The following is a 21,808-nucleotide window of genomic DNA, read 5'->3' as shown; positions in this document are numbered from 1 at the left end:
AATGCCTTTCCACTGTTTGACAAGACCTCTCCTTGAGAGGCATTCAGACAAAGGCATCACAAGAAGGTGAAAGAACAGCACTAGCACTTCTTGAAATACACAGCACTCACTGAGAGCGGCAAGGCATAGCAAGATCTCAGGTTACAGCCACGTTTGTTACTGCAAAGCAGTGAAGAGGTGTAACTAGGCATGGCTCAGGAAGGCATGAACAGGCCACTGGGAGTGACTACAGTACATATCATGAAGGCAGGTAAAGGTTAAAGAGTGATAAAGGAGGCTTGCACATCTTAAATTAATGCAGGGAATCCAGGGAGAATTCTCAGTCATTTCCCTAACCTAAATGACTGACCACTCTGTCTCCATTCTCTGTAGCGTATTATCAATATGATGATCAATAGCAGCTTATCATCTCAGGCTAACAAACAGTCCCTGCCCTTACTGCTGTCTCTGTTGAATCACATAGTTTTGAGCCATCTTTTAAAAGAGCTCATTTCCACTCCTTCCTGATTACTGGTCATGATCTGAAAGTGTCACAATCATCTGCATTTCCAAACCAAGACTGGTATCACTTCAGTCATTTTTGTTAAGTCAGAGGTCTTGCAATAGGTGTGGGACAGACCTCCCACACCCACTGTTTCATCATGTCCCACATAGGATACAACTTGCCTTTAAAAGACTGCTCATTTTTAAAAACTGGATTAAAGACCTTCTGAAGCCAGAAACAAGATCTCTTAACTACTACTTTATCCCACATACACATAAAAAAAAAAAAAACACTAAACATTCCTTGAATGACTAGTCTGATGATGGTCCCATCGAGGCACTCTTATTTTAAAACACTCTATAAACTTTGACAACACAAAATAAAGGAAGCTTTACGATCCATTCACAAATAAAAAGCAGTACAAAAAATACTATGCCACGCCAATCAAAAAAACGCTACACCTTTAAAATGTGAATATAGCATGTTTTCTTTCCCCATATCAGCCCTTAGAACATCAAGAATAAGATCTAACTAGCAAAATACAAAGTGAAAGAGGCAGAGCATGGCCCTGTTTTGTTAGCCTTATCACTTGTCCAGTTTGAGTTGGACTGCTTTTGTCTCAGTAGGTCCTAATGGCTTTAAGGAACTCAAAAAGGCCAAATGGAGCCTACAAGAAGAAAGAGAGAGCCGGCTACTAGGGGCTGGCCCCAGGCATAAATAGCTTAAAACAGACCACAACACAAAATGTAGGCTGACAAGAATACAGATGCTGCTTCATAAGGCAAACCAAATGTCTTATAAATGACCTAGATGTTTTAGTGTGTAAAGGAGCCGACATGTAGCTTATATGTACATACTAGGCACATTTTGAGACTTGAGCATCAGTGCATTTTGGTGTTCAAGTAGAGTGTTGTCCTGGAACCAATCCCCCACTGAAAATAAGAGAAAGTATATATTTAAAACTGAAAAAAACCTCAGGAAAAAAAAACAAAAACCTCAGAAAATGTCTGCCAATTAGATAATTTAACCCACTTTACGATCAGAAGAGCTGAAGATCCTAGTGCAAATTCCTGTATAGAGAAGTTATGTTCTTAGAAAATGTATTGCAACGTGTTTTCTAACATCCTTCTCCCCCAAAAGTGTGCGTGGGAAAAACAAGTTTATGTTAAAATAGCATCAACAATTAAAAAGCGGAGGACGCCTTAAATTCTTTTCCACAAGTTTTTATCATATATATGTACAAAAAGATAGTGAATCCAACTGCCCAACTCAATACCTCCAAGTTTCCACACCATACGGACCCAGGGCCACTAAATCCAAGGTCAGACACAAGTTTAAATGGCCTTAGCTTTACATTTACTAAAATGAAGAGTAAATAATCATTATAATAGACACGGAGAAAAACTTACAGAAAAAATGTCTAGTAAAATAAGTACTTAAAAGGCAAACCTGAGAATTAAAAGAATGTTTTGTGAAACCTTACTTAAAAGTACAAACATTATTAATAAATATTTTATTCCAAGAAAGTAGGCTACTAAATGTTGAGTGTCCAAGACGGACTGGCCTGAAGTTTTATCGGTCTCTGTTGTGTTCCACTTATCCTAAAATCTCCTTGCTCCTTTCTTTTCATTCTGTAAGACTATTCTAAGATAAACTTTTTGATACTTGAATTCACCTCAACTGTTCCATTTGGCCTAGGGCAGATGTTGAACATTTATAACCCTAGGCTGAAAGGGAAATAAAGCTCTGAAGTTGCTCACCTAGAGGCCAGAAAACTAGTATAGACTATAAGCTATAGACAGCACCTATTATACTGCTGGAAGTTATCAAATCAAGGAAAAAACCGTCTATATTTCTTAGTGAAGATAGATCCAGGTTAAATGATCGTAATTAACTGCAGTCCTTTCCTTTAAATAAGATACTCTAGATTAAAGCTGGTTGGATTCCAGGTAACAATCCAGTCCTCTTTGCCATTACACTTGGTTAAGCAGACATCCAGGTGACAAATACACTACTAAAAGGTCAGATCCTTAAAAGTAAGTAGCTATATTAAAGAGTTGCGCTGTCAAAGTTATAAAAAAAAAAAAAGTATCCTCACAGATAACTAGAAAAGCTCTAACTTTTTAAGTTTAAATTCTTGTGTATTTTTAAGTCTTAAGTCATCTGAGATTTTTAAAAATTTTCAAGCATAAAGCACCAAAAGTACACATTGAAACTGTTCATATAAAATAGTAATAAAGAATGCTGGGCATGGTAGTGTACATCTTTAATCCCAACACTCAGGAGGCAAAAGGAGGAGGACTTTGAGCTTGAGGTCAACCTGGGCTACTTAGCAAATTCAAAGCTACATAGCAAGACCTGCCTCAAAAAAAATAAGGGCTGGGGATATAACTGTTAGAGCACTTGCTTAGCCTGAACAAAGCCCTAAGGTTCCCTACCACTGAAAAATAAAATAAATAAAATAAATAGCGACAATGAAACACATACCAAAAGTAACAAGTACTATTATCAACTGCAATAACTAAGAATAAACTAATTTCTAACAATATATTAATTTACTTTATAAACACTGTTTGATTAAACAGGGAAAAAGGGAGACTCTGAGACTAATGGATAACAAAATGATAACTATACATTATTCTTTTATTAACAAATTATGCCACACAAATCAGATTACTTTATCTAATTACAGAATTAACATAAAGTCCATCTGTACTTACAGCAGCAACATAAAATCCTACTGTAAAGAAATTTGGTATTTTCACAAATACTGTCACCTGGGTTGGAACCTACTAAGATGGCAAAGCTGGTGACTGTGGTACAAGTACTGCTGTAAAAGTTTGGTCTGGCTTTGCTGTTCCACACTTAATGATACATAGACCTCCTAAAGATACAGCCTCGAATACGGGATGATGTGGAAAACCACATATTACATCAGACACAAGAACAGCACACAAAGGCCATGAAAATTTGAGAAGGTAAAAAAGCAATCCTAGGAGGGATGAGTCACATCCACCTTGACATAGTAAGTCCCTCACCTGACACTTCTATTTGAGAAATCAGCCACTATAAACAGTTTTGCCTTAAAATGGATAAACCTTGGAGATAGAAAAAAAAATTAAGTACTAAATCCTCAAGAACTCAAAATGACTTAGGAAGTCAAATGGAGCAAACTATAAAAGCTGGATGAAAATGTTTCTCTATAAGCCAGACCCAGTTATTTGAGGGATTAAAAATCAAACCCTATAGAAAACTGGTCTTCAAAGTACAGCTGGCACAGTCACAACAGCAGTGTTTCAGGGAGTCATAAAATAAGACTTTCTCACTTAAATCCAAACACTTCGGTCTTTTGTGATTTGGGGAAAAAGAATGATCCAGATGCTGCTCCTAATCCCTTCCCATTTTTTTTTCCTTAAATTTGAAAATCACTGCTGGACAGAAACTGTACTGACAAGATATATGATCACAAACAAAATATAATTTGTCAGTGCCACCAAAATTTGAAAGGTTTCAGCAAAGATTATGTATTTAGTATTCTCTTCTATAAAATAAATGAGCAAATTAAGCTTATGGGAAGAAACTGATTTTTGTTATCTTCATCTCCCATATAATCCCTTCTGCTGCCTCCAAATCATCAGTTTTTCTGGACACTGAATGAATATTCTAACAAACATTCTAGCCATTTTACCTCAAAAATATCTCAAAGGCTGCACAGAATTTGTTTTTCTTAAGAAGGCAAGCCTCATATTTATAGAAAACTCTAGAATGAAAATGTACAGTTACCAAAAATAACACATTATGTCAGAACAGAATCTGCATAGTGTTCTTAAACATAATCACTAATAAAGAGCAGCTAAGTCCCAGCACTTCACTCTGCATACATTAGCGAACAGTGTCAAAGTGTAAATGACAACCAGAAAAACGCACAACATAGTTTTCTTTGATGTGATCATGAAGCGTTGACCTTCGAGAAGAAAAGTGGTCCCAAGCTCCGGCCACTTATCAAAACTTCACTGCTTCAACAAAATAGAGCAAATCTCTGTGGAAAGGACTCATTCAGCAAACATGATTTCTTTCCCCAAATTTTTTTCCTTCACATTGGATCAAACAGAAGTTGTTGTCATTCTAGAATCAGTGATTACATCTTTAATTAAAAAGTTTAAATCTTATGTACATAATTTTATTGCTGTTTATTGTAACAAAAAAGTTTAAGTTGATTTGTAGAATCCATCCAGTAATATATGAAACAAATCCACTGCTCAAGACACCATTATGGCTGAATGCAGCTGATACTCAGCTTATGAGTAAGAAAAGTCCTTTCAAGTCATTTGGTTCTTGCTGGAGTCATCTGTGTTCATCTCTCAGAAAGTGAAAGAATCCATTTGATGTTTCAATAAATATCAAATTGCCAAAACAAATAAACAAAAAGTTTCCATGGACCAAAGATCCAAGAAAGCAGTTTTGATGAATGATTCCCAGAATCAAATAAGTCCTCCTTTAGTCCAATGAGATGATGTCAGGAATATTACTTCCACTGCTGGTTATGACCCCTGTCTCACTCCTGCTGCTGGATGAACTAACATGAGTACTGCTTTCATGGGGGCTGGTGGTGGTGACAGACGTACTGCTTGCTGTTAAGGGTGAGGTGAGACTATCCAAAAACATAGGAGGACAGTACTGCTTGAAACAAACAATGATGTGGATAAGGAAGAGGCTACTTGGTTTTAAGTAAAGACTAGAAGATATGTACAAGTGAGAGCCACAAGTGAAATCCCCCTGGGACTTAAAAAATTTTTTACCTCTGGGTAAAAGATGGCATAAATTTAACTACTTTATATTCTTTAATGAATGCAGTATACTTTTTATTCAGTTAAAATGTATGCATAATTTGTTTGTTGACCATATCCAGAGGTAGAGGTACCTGTGATGTCAACAATAACTGAACATTAAACCTTAGCCCCAAATTTGAGACTGAGACTTAAGCACAAAGTAATTTGTTCAATTAAATGTATTTAGATAAGATTTAAACAAAATTATGAAAGGCTAACAAGGATTTTTCATATTATGAAAATTGCTAAGGCAAAAATCCAACAATTTCTCAAATTATTATCAAATACACCCTTTATGAATTAAAAATGACCAGCTGAATAATGGCATTAGACTCCTATGGACATACATACATAAATGCATACTAATAATACTTGTTAATTTAGACTGTCAACATTGATTCTACACTACATATGCTCCAGAATCCTACCATACCATCACAAAACTCTGGAATATATCTTAGAGATCTACATAATCTTCCTTGCAATGTTTGCTTTACATCTTTCTTCAAAGTGTTCATATTTCATGTCCTCTTACCATCCTGGTGGTTGACAAAGAACTGGGATATAATGTTCTAACACTGACCATGAGGAATGGTTTAAACATTATTTTTTATGTTACAACAGAATATTTTATATGAGAAACAATGCCACAACATTTTTAACGCAAGTGCTATCTAATATACTGCAGAATGTGATTAAAACTGAAGTTGCCTCAACTGTATTATCTCCCTAAAATGGTAATAATGGCTTCAGATTTAGCTGTCAGAGGAAGAACAGATACAGTTTAGGCTGCATTTCAATACAGTCACTTAATGTTTTGGATGCATATCAGTTGTTTCTTTGGTAAAAATTACTGCCATAGGGCTGGGAAGGTAGCTCAGTGGTAGAGTGCTTGCCTTGCATGCATGAGGCCCTGGGTTTGATTCCTCAGCACCACATAAGCAGAAAAAAAAAAATGGAAGTGGTGCTGTGGCTCAAGTGGTAGAGCACTAGCCTTGAGCTGAAGAACTGAGGAACAATGCCCAGGCCCAGAGTTCAGGCCCCACAACCAGAAAAAAAAAATACTGCCACACACAGAAGAGGAAGATGCCTTAGGTCTTAAAGAGTTTTTAAGTTCTAAAAAGTTAAACTATCAAATAAAATTTTTTTCTTAAATCTCTGTAGTTGTATGATCTATGTATCTGTGTATATGTATGTGTATATATGTGTATGTGTATCTGTCTATCTGTCTATAATCAATCATCCATTTGGTAGTATAACCTGGGGTATTAACTCAGGGCTTTGAGTTTGCTAGGCAGGTGCTCAACCACCTCAACCACTCTTCCAGAATGATTTTGCTCTGGTTATTTTGATATAGGTTTGCTCTTGTTATTTTGTCACTTTTTGCCTGGGTTGGGTCACAATCCTCCTATTTACGCTCCTTGTTATAATTAAGACACTAGGTGCGTTATCACCACATCCAATGTTGTCTGTTGAGACAGGGTCTCATGGATTTTTTTGCCCAGGGTGATGTGGAACTGTGATTCTGCAGATGTCAGCTTCCCAAGTAGCTAAGATGACAGATGTGAGCCACCATATTCAGCCTGAGTCAATTTAACTATAAGTGAGGGGAAAATCTAGAAAAAGTCCAGAAACTTTATTCATGTTATTTTCAGTCTGTCTTTGACTAGAAAAAGATACTCGTTTATAAGTGCTAAATGCTAAAGTCTAGTTCCCAAAGGATGTGTAACTCAATACTCTTGTCTTTCAGCGAATTTACTTTTAACCCTACATCCCTACGTACACTTCTGCACAAACACAATAGGTATTATGGGGCACTATGGGGGTGAAAATGGAAAGTAAAGATTCTTTGGTAAATAGAAGGCACAAACTTAGCAACTTATGAGGTAAAAGTCACTCTTCTAGTATTGTCCACATATGCCCACATTTTTTTAAAACCAGGGTTTTATAAAACCAGTACCTGTTCAAATCGTACCATATTCCTTGAGCCAAACTTCCAGCCTGGCTTTTTTCCTGGTTATTTTGGAAAGGGAGTCTCAGTCTTTTCTTCCAGGGATAGCTTTTTAACCTCCTGAATAGCTAGGATTATAGGCACAGACCAGCAGTAAAAACTGGTCATCGTTTTATAAGCCTGAAGAATCTATATCCTAGAGAAGCAAATAACTATGGTATAAAATGTGTTTATAAATGCTAAAATTTCCTCAGTCTACATACTACCTTGGGACAAAATTACCATGTAGTTTGTGCAATCAAATACAAAACACAAAGAGGAGGCTCAAACTAGACATGCAATTAGCTGATGCTGAGCAGTCCATGGAGTAAGCAATATGTGGGTTCTTCCTTCCTAAGTGCTCTTTTGATATTTTCTTGTCCCTTTCTATTTTCTTCTTTCACTATACATCTGCTATAAGTCTGACAGTAAGATTCATGCTTACTACACAATCAGCCTAGGACTGAGATATGCAAGCATTTCTTATCTTTGACAGAAAAAGTAGAGATCCCAAAACTTTGAATTGAGAGCGTCCCCTGTATAAATCTAACTTTCTTTTAAACAATGGAGAAAATAAGTTAGTGAGTCAAGTCTGTTTAAAGTTTTAATGGCTAATTTTCTAAGTTTTATGTGTAAAATGAAATTTTACTCATAAATTTTTAATTCTGGTCCTCCAGAACTGGTTCCATACATTCTAATCTCTTAGATGTTTATAATATCAGCTGACTATGCTCAGTAAAATTAGGTATTAAAGACAAAGAATTATCAACTGAGAACTTGTAACTTTATTACTCCAAAAATTATGAGGTATCTATCTAGTACTTGTTTCCTATCAATATACATTATTGAAAGTCAACTGTCCTGATTTTATGCAACTGGTCATTTCTAGCTAGTATGATATAACCAACAATAGATACAAATTAGTTGCTTAAATTCAGGATACATACCTGGGGATCAACTGGAATAAGGGAAAGAAAATCCAAACCTAAAACAAAAATTCTTTGTTAATAGTTGCCTCATATTTTGGAGACTAGATTATTTTCTCAAATCATTCTCTACCATAAATCACAAAATACTTGAAGGTAAATGCTCATCACTCTGCCAAAGAGAAGTTCAATAACCATGTGTCTTGAAATCCCAAAGACGAACATATTCCCTGACCAAACAACTGGAAAAACCACCTCCCAGTAACTCAAAATCAGTGGTTCAAAAAGGAAAGGACTACATTCAAGGCAAATATTTTTCATTTGTCATTTAACACAATTGAGAAGCAATGAAAATCATAATGATCTTCAGACCATTAAAAAAAACATACTTAGGCTCAAGATATTTCACATTTATTTTTCAGAAATACACACCACACTGAGGTTCATCTAAAAATGTCACTGTTAAAACAGGTATCTATTTCTTTACTAGCTCTCTTCCTCATTCCCACATCAAGAGAAGTACAAAGTGCAATACTCTGCACCAAGCAAGTACTTGGTAACTTTCTGCTCACTAAACAAGCTAAGGGGCAAAGGGATTAACAATACAATTCTCTAAACCAGAAGAACTAGAATTTTACAATTATGTTTTTGGAATATGGATGTGGAAAAGGCCACTTGCCCACATCATTTTGAGGTATTAAAATAATAGTAAAAATTTTCCAGATATGGGAAGTCTGAAAATAAACTTCTAAGTCAGTCCCATTACACCTTGTATGTCCAAATTCTTTTAAAGTGTATTTTTTAAAAAAGATATCAGATACTAGGTATAGGTCATTAAGACAGGACAGTATCTATTTAGTATCAATATCATGACATTTTATTTTCTGGTATTCAATGTCATCCCAAATGCAACAACAAAGTATGGTCCTATACTGTTTTCAAAATAGTATGGAAGGTATTCGAAAAATTTAGTAACCATTATAAATAATTTTAACTCAAAAATTTAAAGTATATTCCAAATGAGGGTATTTAAAACCTATTAGTGATTTAAGCTATAGTACCAATCATTTCAAAGAAATCACTGAAACAATTTCTAAAGCACTTTAAAAAATGTTACTATATTATCTTAATTACAGCTGTTCTTGCTATATGATATCAGTTTGAGCCAACAGCAGCTAAGGTAATCACAATGCACTTTTCCAATGACTTGATCATTAGACTGATCACGAGACCACTTCTCTTCACTTCAATGATATTACTCAACAACTATTTTCTCTGCTTCTGAACAGCACTTCAAAATTTGTATAGCCTTTAAGTAACTTCAATGTTTTATACAGTCAGTATTTCCATTATTGACTAAGCCACACAAACTTTACTGGAATGTTAAATGGCTTACTTGATTTTTTGTTTGAATTTAAATAGCATTTTTTCCCCTTGTATTTTGTGCTGGCCTTGGGGCTTGAACTCAGGGCCTTGATGTGATCCCTGAGCCACTTTGCTTAAGGCTAGTGTTCTACTATTACTTGAATCAAAGCTCCTCTTTGACTTTTTTGATAGTTAAATTGGAGACAGAAGCTTCACAGACTTTCCTCCCTGCATATGGCTTCAAACCACAATCCTCATATATCAGCCTTCTGAGTAGCAAGGATTACAGGTCTGAGCCACAATCCTCAGGCCACTTCTTCACTTTTATAAGGGCTTTCATTTTTAATAGTTTCTTAGTTTTCTAAATTCCAGGTTTTCAATGTTTATTCAGTCCATTTTAATATCTGAAACTAAGGCATTGATAAAGTATTGATACCTCTGATGAAACTAAAGTATTGATACCTCTGATGAAATAAAGTGTACTGAAAACAAACCACTTCAAACAATGTTACTCTTTTAAATGTTCAACTATTCCTATTACATAATTTTAAATAAATTTAAAGGTTTGATATAATATTCAAATTTTTTGTAACTATCATTTAGGAGCATTTTAATTATCGCATTCTGAATTTGCAGCATTTTGCATTTTAATTATTACAATTATCCAGATCTTCAGATGAATTCTCTTTGATGTGTGCTTAATTCAGAAAAAATTTTAAGTGACTTATTTGTTTTCCATCTTTTGATTCCAACAGGAATATAGTGACTTACATAATGTCTAAATAAAATACCTAGGTATTTTTCTGAAATTTTAGTGGAAACTCTAGATTGTCTTCCATGCATTACATAGGTGGTATCTATTTTTAACTCCCCCCAAAAGGTTTCAATGAAACCATTTTGTCTCAAGCACTCAGCAGTGAAAAGTTTGATATATTTTGTATTGATTCCCCCCTCAAATCAATTATCACTGAAATCTTCCAAACTCCAACATAAAATTTCATCAATACTGATTTGACTTTACTGCCTATTTTATGTTTAGCAAAATACTACTTCATTATTATATCTTAAGTTTCAATTGTAATAATCCATATTAATGTATTTTTCGCCTTCACAAGTATTTCATGGTTGAAAATCCTCTATAGTTTTAACAACAAAGCAAATCATGTCAAAAACTCTGACGGTACACTCTAAATGCTTTTGTTCTGGTAACAGTGATAAAATTGTAATTTTTGAATTTTAAATCCTTTATTAAGTGAAACGGACTCATTTTTTCCCTCATTGAGGTTAATACATTTTCCCCTTTACTTAAGCCAAGAACTTTAAGCCAAGAACTTTCACAAAACATAACTGCTACATGATTAAATATGTAAAGATTTAGCACTTTCAAATTTTAATGATACAACTTTTGAGCACCATTCGCACCTGACAGTATGGCACTAGCAATAATAAGGCAGTCATAATTTTTTCTTGAAATAATCAAGCTGTTTTCCATTCCATAAATACAAATTATTTATTTTGCATTCATTGTTGCACAGTATCAGAAGATGTTCCAAGCTGCAGTTCATTATTAATATCATTTCTTCTTTGTTCTCCTGCAGATTCAGAAGATTCATATTTATGATGTTTAAAAGAAATGTTAAGAAATGGATTAAACTTTGTCATCTCTCCATTCTTGGTGTTCTATTTAATATTTTATTATAAAATTATTACTTTATCAATACCACAACTCTACATTATGACTAATTAAGTAAAAATTATACACAAAAATAAATTCAAAGTACTAATTACAAAAGAGCACATTAACAACAAAACCAAAGTAAAAATTTAAAGTATTTATGTGTAGTAACTGCCACATAATTTATACTCGATAATAAGCTAGAAGTTCTTTCTAAGAATAATTGAACCTATTTAAATTTATAAATTGGTAAGAAGCTCTCCAACACTGTAATAACCAAGTATTAGTTTATACTAAGTATCAGCCTTAAATATGAATAATCAAGACCAGCTTGAAATGCATTTTATGAAATAGTCCATATATGTTTTATTTTCTCCCCTGAATATCTGTATATTCATTTCTTTTCTTTATTGAGATTCTGTAATTACAAAATTTCACAGTATTGTGGCATAGTGATACTTAGCTAAAGTCACCAACACATTTTAACCTTCACAATGTTAATTGTCATTGTCTTGATCTACAAAGCCTATGAACTCTACAGACTTTTAAAAATAAAACTATTTCTTCTGAATCAGGTGATATGTAAATTTCTTTCCCTTTGCTTAGTGTCAGCGGTTTCCTCTTTCTCCCTCATTTTTTAAAAGCAAAAGATCATCAGGGACTTAGTGGCACCTGCCTATAATCCTAGCTACTCAGGAGGCTGAGATCTAAGGCTCACCATTCCAAGCCAGTCCAGACAGAAAAGTCTCTGAGATTCTTATCTCTAATTAACCAGCAAAGAGCCCAGAAGTTGAGCTGTGGCTCTAGTGGTTGGTTGCATGCTAGTCTTCAGCAAAAAGGCTTAGGGATAGGGGCTGGGAATGAGGCTCAGTGTTAGAGTGCTTGCCTAGCATGCATGAAGCCCCAGGTTCGATTCCTCAGTACAACATAAACTGAGAGGGCCAGAAGTGATGCTGTGGCTCAAATGGTTAAGAGTGTTAGCCTTGAGCAAAAGAAGCTCAGAGATAGTGCCCAGTACCAGAGTTCAAACCCTAGGACTGGTTAAAAAAAAAAAGCTTAGGGACAGTGTATAGGCTGGCCCTGAATTCAAGCCTGAGGATTGGGGGGGAGGGGAGAGAAAAAGAAAAAAATGTAAGTCATATTTGAAAACAAGCAATGTAGTTTGCAAACTTGGTCTATACTATTGCCTACTAGCCAAGATCACTAAAAAAAAAAATAGAATTCACTGCCTTTTTTCAAGATTAATTTTTAACTCAAGGTCAACAGGAAACAAATGATCTCAGAATGCTTATTTAAAAAACAGATTAAGATAACATAAACATTCTTCAAGCTATTCAAGGTTAAAGTAACATGTGACATTAGGAATTAAGATATTTTTGAGTTTTTATCTTTGCTATGAACCCAAACCTCTCATCTACACCCTTATACAGCCCTATACAGAACAAATACTTTTTAATTAGCGTTTGCTATTTTATAAAAATAAAAGTAAATAAAAATATTAATTCCCAAATCATATATAGAACATGTAATTCTTACTACTTCTAAACTGCAATTCATATAAAATGTATCCCCAAATGCTAAGCTCTAGTCTTGGGAAGCATGTGGTAGACTCTATCCTTATGGGTGGCAAAATCAGACTCAAACTACATAAGCATACTCTTAAGTTCTGATGGGCTACTAAGAAGAACGTAAGAAAATATTCTCCTTAACCTATGAAATAACCGGTAATAGACCAAGAAAAGGTCTGGTTACAAAGGAGAATCTTTTCAATAAAATTTTCCTACTAGTGTTCTCTATTTCTTATTATCGAAAATCTGTAGATCTCTCAGTAAACAACTGAATATGATGTACTAAAATATAAAACTTTTATATAAAGCCTTCAAATTTCCTTAGTAATTCTAGTTCTAAAAAGGGAAAGAAAAAGACAATAAACATTCCCCACATACCTGGTAAATCTGATGACATGCTTGATATTGGCGTGTGGTGGAATGGTACTGAGTAGTCTGTCAGGGAAGGTGGAATAGCAGCAGGATCAACCGAAGTCACACTGGGCACCCTTACAGAAGATGGCTGATACATGAGAACCCTGTTTTAAATAGCATGGGAAATTACAACAATCTGGCTGTTAGTTCACTGGAAAGAAGAGCTGAACCTCTCTGGGCATTCTTTAGATGTATATTTATTCTCAAGTAATTATATGGCCACTCACTACATAGTACTCTATACTTTATTTCACTTAAAAGTCTTCATATTAATATGAATATCTTGGTTCTCAATGGCAACTGTGATGCAAGAGCAAGCTGTCATTAATGCTCCATTATGTTGTCATCAGTGCTGGATTTCATCCATAAGTAGAAAGATACTTTATATGTGTTTATTAATAGGTTGATATTAGATAACTTATCTATACATTAAAACTTAATAGAGGACTCCTAAAATATGACACTACTCATACTAGATCAACCAGAATTTCAATTCTACTTGAAATGTAATATTTGAAATCTTACATAGGAATGATCTGAGCAAAACTCAGTATCTTAAGCTAGCCCATCTGATGGTGGTAGAAAGCAATCAAAAATCAGGGAAAGATGGCCAGTACTTAAAATATAATATCCAGAAATAAGGATATTGACTATTCTTCTAAGATGGTTATTGTCTTTGAAATTAGCTGCTCATGCTAACTAAAGACACAATTAAACACATAGTACTTTATTATATAAAATACACAATATCTAAATAAAACCTAATACTATCAAGAAGTAGTATCAAAAAGCTGAGGCTTAAATTGAAAAATGATTCTGAATACTTTCATCTAACCTTTAACTTTTTCTGCATGTTGGAAATACTCAATGGCTGACTTAGGATGATATGTACAATTCTATGATATATACAACTATAAGGTAAGTAAATGTTATTGTACATAAAAACCTTACAAAAAGTGGACCAAGAGACAGTAGATTAGTAAAGCACACACAAATGTTTGAAAGAATGTGTTCACAAGTTGTCAAGAGAACCTTGTTATTCATGGTCTAAGACTGCACTGTGAAAAAGTACCCTATATTAAACTCTGAGAAGTCTTTTCATTAAGATTATATAGCTTCTTCAATATGAATCAGAGAGTAGATGACCAAAAAACTGTATCTACTTACCCAGATTTTGCCCTGGACAGGGTAGTAATGGTAAGAGTCCATTTTTATTGAAAAATTATTATGTACCTAGCATGGAGGCTAAGGTTTTTCATGATTTCATGGAAACCTCAGGATAATCCTGAGACAAATATTATTTAACCTCATTTTACAGAATAGAAATAGGTAGTCCCAATCAAGTTAGAGTTTTCAACTGAGACTACAGAATAAGTGTACAAATGTCAGAAATAGAATCTGCTTTCATAAGATTCCTTCCTCACATTTGCTAAGATGGCAAATATCCTTACAAATAGATTCAAGATATCTAGTTCCTCAAACTCTCACTTCCCAGATATGTTGAGTATTTTCATCAAAATTTTCTTTCCTGTAAACAATGTGCTGACTTGAAAATATTTCAATGAAACTAAAATGAAAAATGCCTTCTGTAGTGACTGCAACTTCTCAAAGACATTTATAGACTCATTGCAAGAAAATCCCAAACAACTGTTTGAAAGTGTAATGAACAATAGTGAATTCAAAATTAACAAACCCTTTCGTTGGGCTGCTCTGTGTTTCTGACATAAAGATGCATTTCCTTTTGACAGGAGGGTCTTCCTCTTCATCAGAAGAGCTTTCTATTGTTAGATCAATAACATCTACTTTTTTCTTACTTGCTTCACTGGCTACAGTCACTGAACAAGGTTTACTGAGGACACTTGAACCTGGATATAAAGAAACAGGAAGAAAACAGAAACAAGGTATAACACAATAAACTCTAGCCATTGCTGTTTCAACAGTGCATTTCCAGGGGCTGGAAAGGTGGCTCAGTGGTAGAGTGCTTGCCTTGCATGCCTGAGGCCCTGGATTCGATTCCTCAGCACCACATAAGCAAAAAGAAAAAAGCTGAAAGTGGTGCTGTGGCTCAAGTGGTAGAGCGCTAGCCTTGAGCTGAAGAGCTGAGGGACAGCACCCAGGCCCAGAGTTCAGACCCCACAACTGGACCCCCCCCAAAAAAAAGAAGATAACAATGCATTTCCATAATGATACACACCTAGGAATGCCACATGATCTGTAATATAAAGACCAACTCCCTAACTCAGATGTTAATTAACTACTTATCTGCAGAGACAGAAAAATTGTTCCTCCTTGACAGAGACCAAAAGCATCCTTGAGACAATGTTTTCAATTCTCACCAATACAGTTGCTGGACATGGGCAGATCTCCTGCTGCTCACACTTTCTCTCAGATTAGCAGTAATTGTACATACAAAACTCTGGGATCATGGAACTGGTCTCCAGATACAGTATTGACAAAATTGTGGGAAAAGAGTATGTGGTGGGCTGGGAAGGTGGCTCAGTGGTAGAACGCTTGCCTTGCATGCATGAGGCCCTGGGTTCGATTCCTCAGCACCACATAAGCAGAAAAAAAAAAAAAAGGCCAGAAGTGGCACTGTGGCTCAAGTGGTAGAGCACTTACCTTGAGCTGAAGAGCTGAGGGATAGCGCCCAGGCCCAGAGTTCAGGCCCCATGACTGGACCTCCCCCCCCAAAAAAGAGTATGTGGTTTCACATGTTACATGTTCTCAGAGACATTTCCCAGTTAGCTACCCCCATGGTAGCAATTCTGCTCAAATTAAAGAATGTACAAATAAGAAACCTCATTCTATGTCAGAACTTGACATAGAATTTACCTTGAAGCCAAGCACTGATGACCCACACCTATAACCATAGCTACTTAGGAGGCTGAGATGTGAGAACTGCAGTTTAAACCTAGTCAGCTCGGGCAGATAAATCTGAGCAACTATGTCCAATAAACAAACAAAAAGATGGAAGTGACAGTACAGTTCAAGTGGTAAAAGGTAGTAGTCATGAGAGAAAAATGTAGAAAGAGAAAAAGAGGCTAGGAATTCAAGCACTAGTATTGGTAAGAAAAAAAAAAAAGGCAACTTGATAAAGTGAAAATAATCCCTAACTTGTGAATAAAGTTAATTCAGACATTTATAATTTATGAGTTATCTACTCATTATCAAAGTTCTAATTGCTCATAAAGAGAATTACATACTATATGTTAAGTCATATTTTCATAAAGACTGTATTATTCCCAGTATTATTATTTAGTGGAAAATGAAAAGTAGTTGATAATGGAAAAGCAACTGCAGTTAATCAAGTTATTTCCGATCTTTCAAAAGCCTGGCTATTGAACTCTTACATTCCAATTACAGAATAAATAAGTGCTTGTTTTTTTCTTTTCCTTTTACTCTAAAAATCTATCATTGAATTTTAGAACTTTATAGAGCTAAGACAAAATCACAGGTAGCTGGCTGCTGATGCATGCTTGTTATCCTAGCTATTCAGGAGATTGAGATCTGAGGATCTTTTGGAAACTAGCCTAGTCAAGAAAACCTTGAGAATCTTATATCCAATTAACCAGTAAAAAGCCAGAAGTTGGACTGTGACTAAAGTAGTAGAGCACCAGCCATGAATGAAAAGCTAAGGGACAATGCTCAGGCCCTAAGTTCAAGCCCAAGTATCAGCATTAAAAAAAAAAAAGTAAGCTGGGCACCGGTGGCTCATGCCTGTAATTCTAGCTACTCACGAGGCTGAGATCTGAGGATCATGGTTCAAAGCCAGCCCAGCAGAAAAGTCTCTGAGACTCTTATCTCCAATAAACCACTAGAAAACTGGAAGTGGCACTGTGGCTCAAGAGGTAAAGCGCTGACCTTGAGCTGAAGAGCACAGGGACAGCACTCAGGCCCAGAATTCAAGCCCCATGACCGATTTAAAAAAAAAAAAAGTAGTAAATAAACTGATTTGGTTAAAAAGGGACTTTCAGGTTACCTATGAATTTCAAATAATCCAACTACCTCAGTTCCTCTAGTTTATGTAAATGAGAATAGTTGACCAAATGCTGAGTGTATATACTATGTAACCAAGACAAATACACTTCCCAAAAGCAATCACCCTCTTGATAACTAATCTGTAACTATTTGCCTTCACATCCATATGAAACCAAACCTTTCTAACTGCAACTCCACTTTAAAGCTCGGGCCAGATAGGTCTCACAACAATTCTGAATGCCGATATAAATGTATTTTCTAACTTTTCATTCTATACCATAGCATGTTCAGATTATTTTAGATGACTCTCTTTTATTGTATATATGAAACAGCTATCATGAGAAGGTAAGATGAATTGTTGTATATTATAGCACATTTCTCATGAAGGAATAAAGAGAATATCGGAGGAAATTATGACATGACAGGTGACAAAAATATAAAGTGAGCAAATTCAACTCCAAAAGCAGTTCAATAAATGACAGTGTTGTATTAGTCTCACTGATTATATTCTCTATTGCCATTCTGCACATACTTTCTATTTTTGTACATGGTGGGCTAGATACTTTCATAGCTTCTTTCTTAGGTCTCATTGGACACCAAGAGCCGTCTTCTTGGAATTTGATCTCATCCACATCTGAACAATCACTGAGAATTTCCATAAAAAGCCTGTAAACCAATTAAGAAATAAAAACATGTCATCACTTGATTTATTAAAAGATAAATAACAATAGTTAGTATACATCAGGAAAAAGCAATAATGACCTTTTTTCATAAATTTCAAGATTTCATACTTTATAAAAACAAATTATACCCTCTTCCTCCTAAGAGCCTAGAATTTGTGTGTGCGAGGACTCAGGGTTTTATGCTTGCTAGTAAGCGCTCTACAACTCAGCTAAGTCCCCAGACAGGTTTTAGACCTACAAAAGGCACAACGTCAGTGACTAAAACAGAAATAGACACCTGAAGCCTCTTAGCTAGGACTGGCAGATAAGAACTCCAACATGGCACGTAAAACAAAGAGCAGACAAGGTTATTACACAATATATTTATTAGCTTTAACATCACAAATAAAGAGCAGAGGGCTGAGGGGAGGAAAGAATGCAGACAAAGAGGTTACAATAAATTTAAAGTAATACAAGGTATTTTCTATGAACAAAATAAAACTAAAATTTAAGCCAGTTTCAGAAGAATATCTAGAAAATCCCAATATTTGGAAACAAAAGATACAAAATGAAAAGGAAAATAAAACCTAGTATTTTGAACAAAACTAAACTGAAAGTACAATGAAATGTGTGAACAGCAAATTATAAAACTTCTGGATAGTTAATAGACAAACTTCTAGATAGCACTTAAGTTCACTCAAGAAAAAAAATTGTACAGTCTTATGCCTGCTAAAGACACTGGATTTGTCATTAAAAACTCTGTATGACACCAATATTATATTGATAATTCCAAATGCATTAAAAGAAAAATACTTAATCATGAACTTAGTAAAACTAAATTGGATATCAAGTAGAGTTTATCTCTAAAATGTAAAGCTAGTTTAATATTCCTAAGTCAATCAACATAATCACATTAACTGGCAATTAACTAAAGAAAGGACAAAAGAATCTTTCAAAGATTTGAAAGAAATAAAATTGTATTCAAAAACAACATTATTGTCTTTTATAGAAAATCCTAGTGATCTGCAATAAAGCTGCTAGAACTGCTGAGTTTAGGAGTTTCAAGATGTAAGAGCAATGTACGGAAATCGGCTGCATTTCTACATATGAGCAACAATTAAAAATGTCTTGAGCCAGGAGCCAGTGGCTCATACATGTAATCCAAGCTACTCAGGAGACTGATCTGAGGATTGAGGTTCAAAGCCAGCCTGGGTCTGTGAAACTCTTATCTCCAATAAACCACCAGAAAAACGGAAGTAGTGCTGTGGCTCAAGTGGTAGAGCACTCACCTTGAGCTAAAGGGCTGAAGGACAGCATTCAGGCCCAAGTTCAAACCTCTTGACCGACCAAAAAAACAAAATTATTTTCTTGAAAAACTAATACATCAATAATAGGAAATATGCAGAAACAAATGTTACAAAAGAAAGATAAGATATATTAAAAACAATAAAACATTACTAAGAAATAGATATATCCCAAGAGTCAATACTATCTTGTTACCCCAATTTTATCTACAGTCAAGGCAATACAAATAAAAATCTAATTCTGCACATTTGTATAGAAAAGCAAAAGACCTCCAAAAGACACTATCACAAGGAAGAGCTTATTCATTAGACAATATTCACACTAAGCAATCTGGGTGGTGGGTGAAGAAGGGGATAGAAGGGACTTATACTAAAAGGGGTTTACCTAGTCCATATCCTAACATTTCTTCCCTATCCCCAACTGTCCTCATATAGTCTTTGCTGTTCTTTGCCTTCATAACATTTAATAACTTAATATACCAATTTTTTTATTATATCCTACAATTTAAGGACCAGTACCTGACAAAGAACAGGCATTAATAAGTACTATTAGATGTATATTCTTTTTTTTGTGTGTGAAAATACCGTACAGAGGAGTTACAATTACATGGGCAAGATAATGAGTACATTTCTTATCAAGCATTGTTGCCTCCTCCTTTGTTTCCCCTTCCTATCCCTTCCCACCTGTGATGTATATTCTTGAAGGAATATATGACAAAACAAACTGCATAACTAAAAAATGCCATAAAATTCATATACCTGATGAAAAATAAGTGAATGTTTATAGAGAGACTCTAGAAACAGACAGAAAAGACAGAAAGACGAGACAGGGATAATAAAATCAAAATGTAAATATTCCAAAAGAAAAAAGCCACAATAAATATAATTAAAAGTCAAACAAATTGGGAAAACATTTACTATACCAGAGAAATTAACAACAGAGAAATTAATAACTCCAATATATAATAACCACTTATGAAAAAGTAGGAAAAAAAGAAACAGCAAAATATAAGCCATAAAAGATACTATACTGATCAATATACGAAATAAAGAACTGCCTAAGCCTGGCACTGTGGCACACATCATAAATACAAGCAATGGAGGGTAGAGGCAGGAGAATCATGAGTTCCAGGTCAGCCTGATCTGTATTTGAGACTGCCTCAAAACCAAACCTAACCAAACCTCCAATTCTGAAAACATAAAAAAGTAGAAATAACAATCCTGAGGTGGATGTGGTGGCACCTGTCTCTGATCTCAGCACTAAGGAGGCAGAGACTGGAGGACCAAGAGTCTGAAGTTAGCCTAAACTACATAGTGAGTTCAAGGCTAGTCTTGTCTCTGACACTATTATCCTATCCCAAAAGAGAAGGAAGGAGGAATAGATCAGACCAATGTGTTAATTTTCCCAATTAGAAAATCGACATTGAGAAGATAAGATTTTACGAGTAATTCCAGTGAACAGACTTGAGAAGTGGGTAATATACATGTTGCCAGTAGTAGAATGAAATGATTTACAAGCACAGCAAAACTGCTAATACCCAGGTGGCATCATAACAATAGAGAAATCTGAAGGACATACATTTTCTTTGTACTGGCATTTCTAACCATTTATCTTAAGGAGAACTCCACATACACACACACAAATATACCTTCAAAAATGGTACTATCACAAGACAATTTGAGAAGAAGTAATAGAGTATGGGATGTCTACCCTGAAATATGGAAGGCAAAGGGATATGAGACATATGCAATTTCGTGATTGTTCAAAAGAATTCTACCAATAGTAGAAAAATAGATATTCCATATATTTTGAGAGAATGTGAGCAAAAATTGTGGCAGATGATTAACAACTAATGCATCAGGGTCAAAGTTATACTGGAAAAGCTTTGTGATATTGTTGCAACTTAATTTTAAGTTTAAAATTACCTCAAAATAAGCTAAAAAATGACAAAAATAACATAGCAAAAGTTTAGGAAAGTCAAAGTTCCATTTACTCATTATTGTCCTGTTTGTTCTTTCCACAGTACATTATTCTTCAAAAACCTTTCTTTTGGAGGAAGATGGGGTTTGAACTTAGGGCCTTGAGTTTGCCAAACAGTACTTAAGCCTGTCCCAGCCCTTTTTGTATTCATTCTCTTTCAGATGTGGTCTCTCATTTATGTTTGGGTCACCCTGGGCCTTGACTCTCCTATTTTACACTTCCTGGTAGGAGCTGGAAGGAGAGCTGGAAGGAGAAGCACAGATCAACCTGCCCAACTTGTACCCAATCAAACCTTGGAGACAGCTGTGACAGATGAAAGAAGGCAAGTAACAGCTGATGGAAGGTATGACATGAGTAAGATGTATTATACACATAAATGGACATGTTAAATTGAAACCACTGTATAACTACTGAAATAAAAAGTAAAAACTGCTATGTATCTTTAAAGACCTACACTGCTTTTCTTTTTTTCTTTTTTTTCTTTTTTTTTTAGATTTTTTTTATTGTAAAGATACTATACAGAGGGTTACAGATACATGAGTGAGGTAATGAATACACTTCCTCTTGAACATTGTTAGCCCCTCCATTGTTTTCCCCCTACCATCCCCTCCCTCCCTCCCTTCCCTGAAGTT

At 35.0% G+C, this 21,808-nt stretch overlaps 1 protein-coding gene across 3 annotated transcripts in view; it reads right to left on the bottom strand.

Moving 5' to 3' along the window:
* Positions 1–3,094: 3,094 nt before the first annotated feature.
* The window catches only part of Pias2 (protein inhibitor of activated STAT, 2), a 79,507-nt gene continuing 60,793 nt past the window's right edge, over positions 3,095–21,808 (bottom strand). For 2 of the 3 annotated variants that reach the window (XM_013014895.1, XM_013014896.1), the window contains 5 exons: positions 17,762–17,895; positions 14,945–15,116; positions 13,216–13,355; positions 8,251–8,288; positions 3,095–5,161 (listed from right to left, as the gene is read on the bottom strand). In XM_013014895.1, coding sequence (XP_012870349.1) covers positions 4,982–5,161; positions 8,251–8,288; positions 13,216–13,355; positions 14,945–15,116; positions 17,762–17,895 — 664 coding nt within the window. In that variant the 3' untranslated portion in view covers positions 3,095–4,981. Of the gene's footprint in view, positions 5,162–8,250; positions 8,289–10,952; positions 11,187–13,215; positions 13,356–14,944; positions 15,117–17,761; positions 17,896–21,808 lie in introns of those variants that run through there. The other variant, XM_013014897.1, reaches the window with a different exon arrangement.

The sequence above is a fragment of the Dipodomys ordii genome, unplaced genomic scaffold (assembly GCF_000151885.1).
Source record: "Dipodomys ordii isolate 6190 unplaced genomic scaffold, Dord_2.0 Scaffold25, whole genome shotgun sequence".
NCBI lineage: Eukaryota > Metazoa > Chordata > Mammalia > Rodentia > Heteromyidae > Dipodomys > Dipodomys ordii.
Note: the sequence above shows the minus strand (reverse complement) of the source record. Positions and strands in the feature narration are given on the sequence as shown.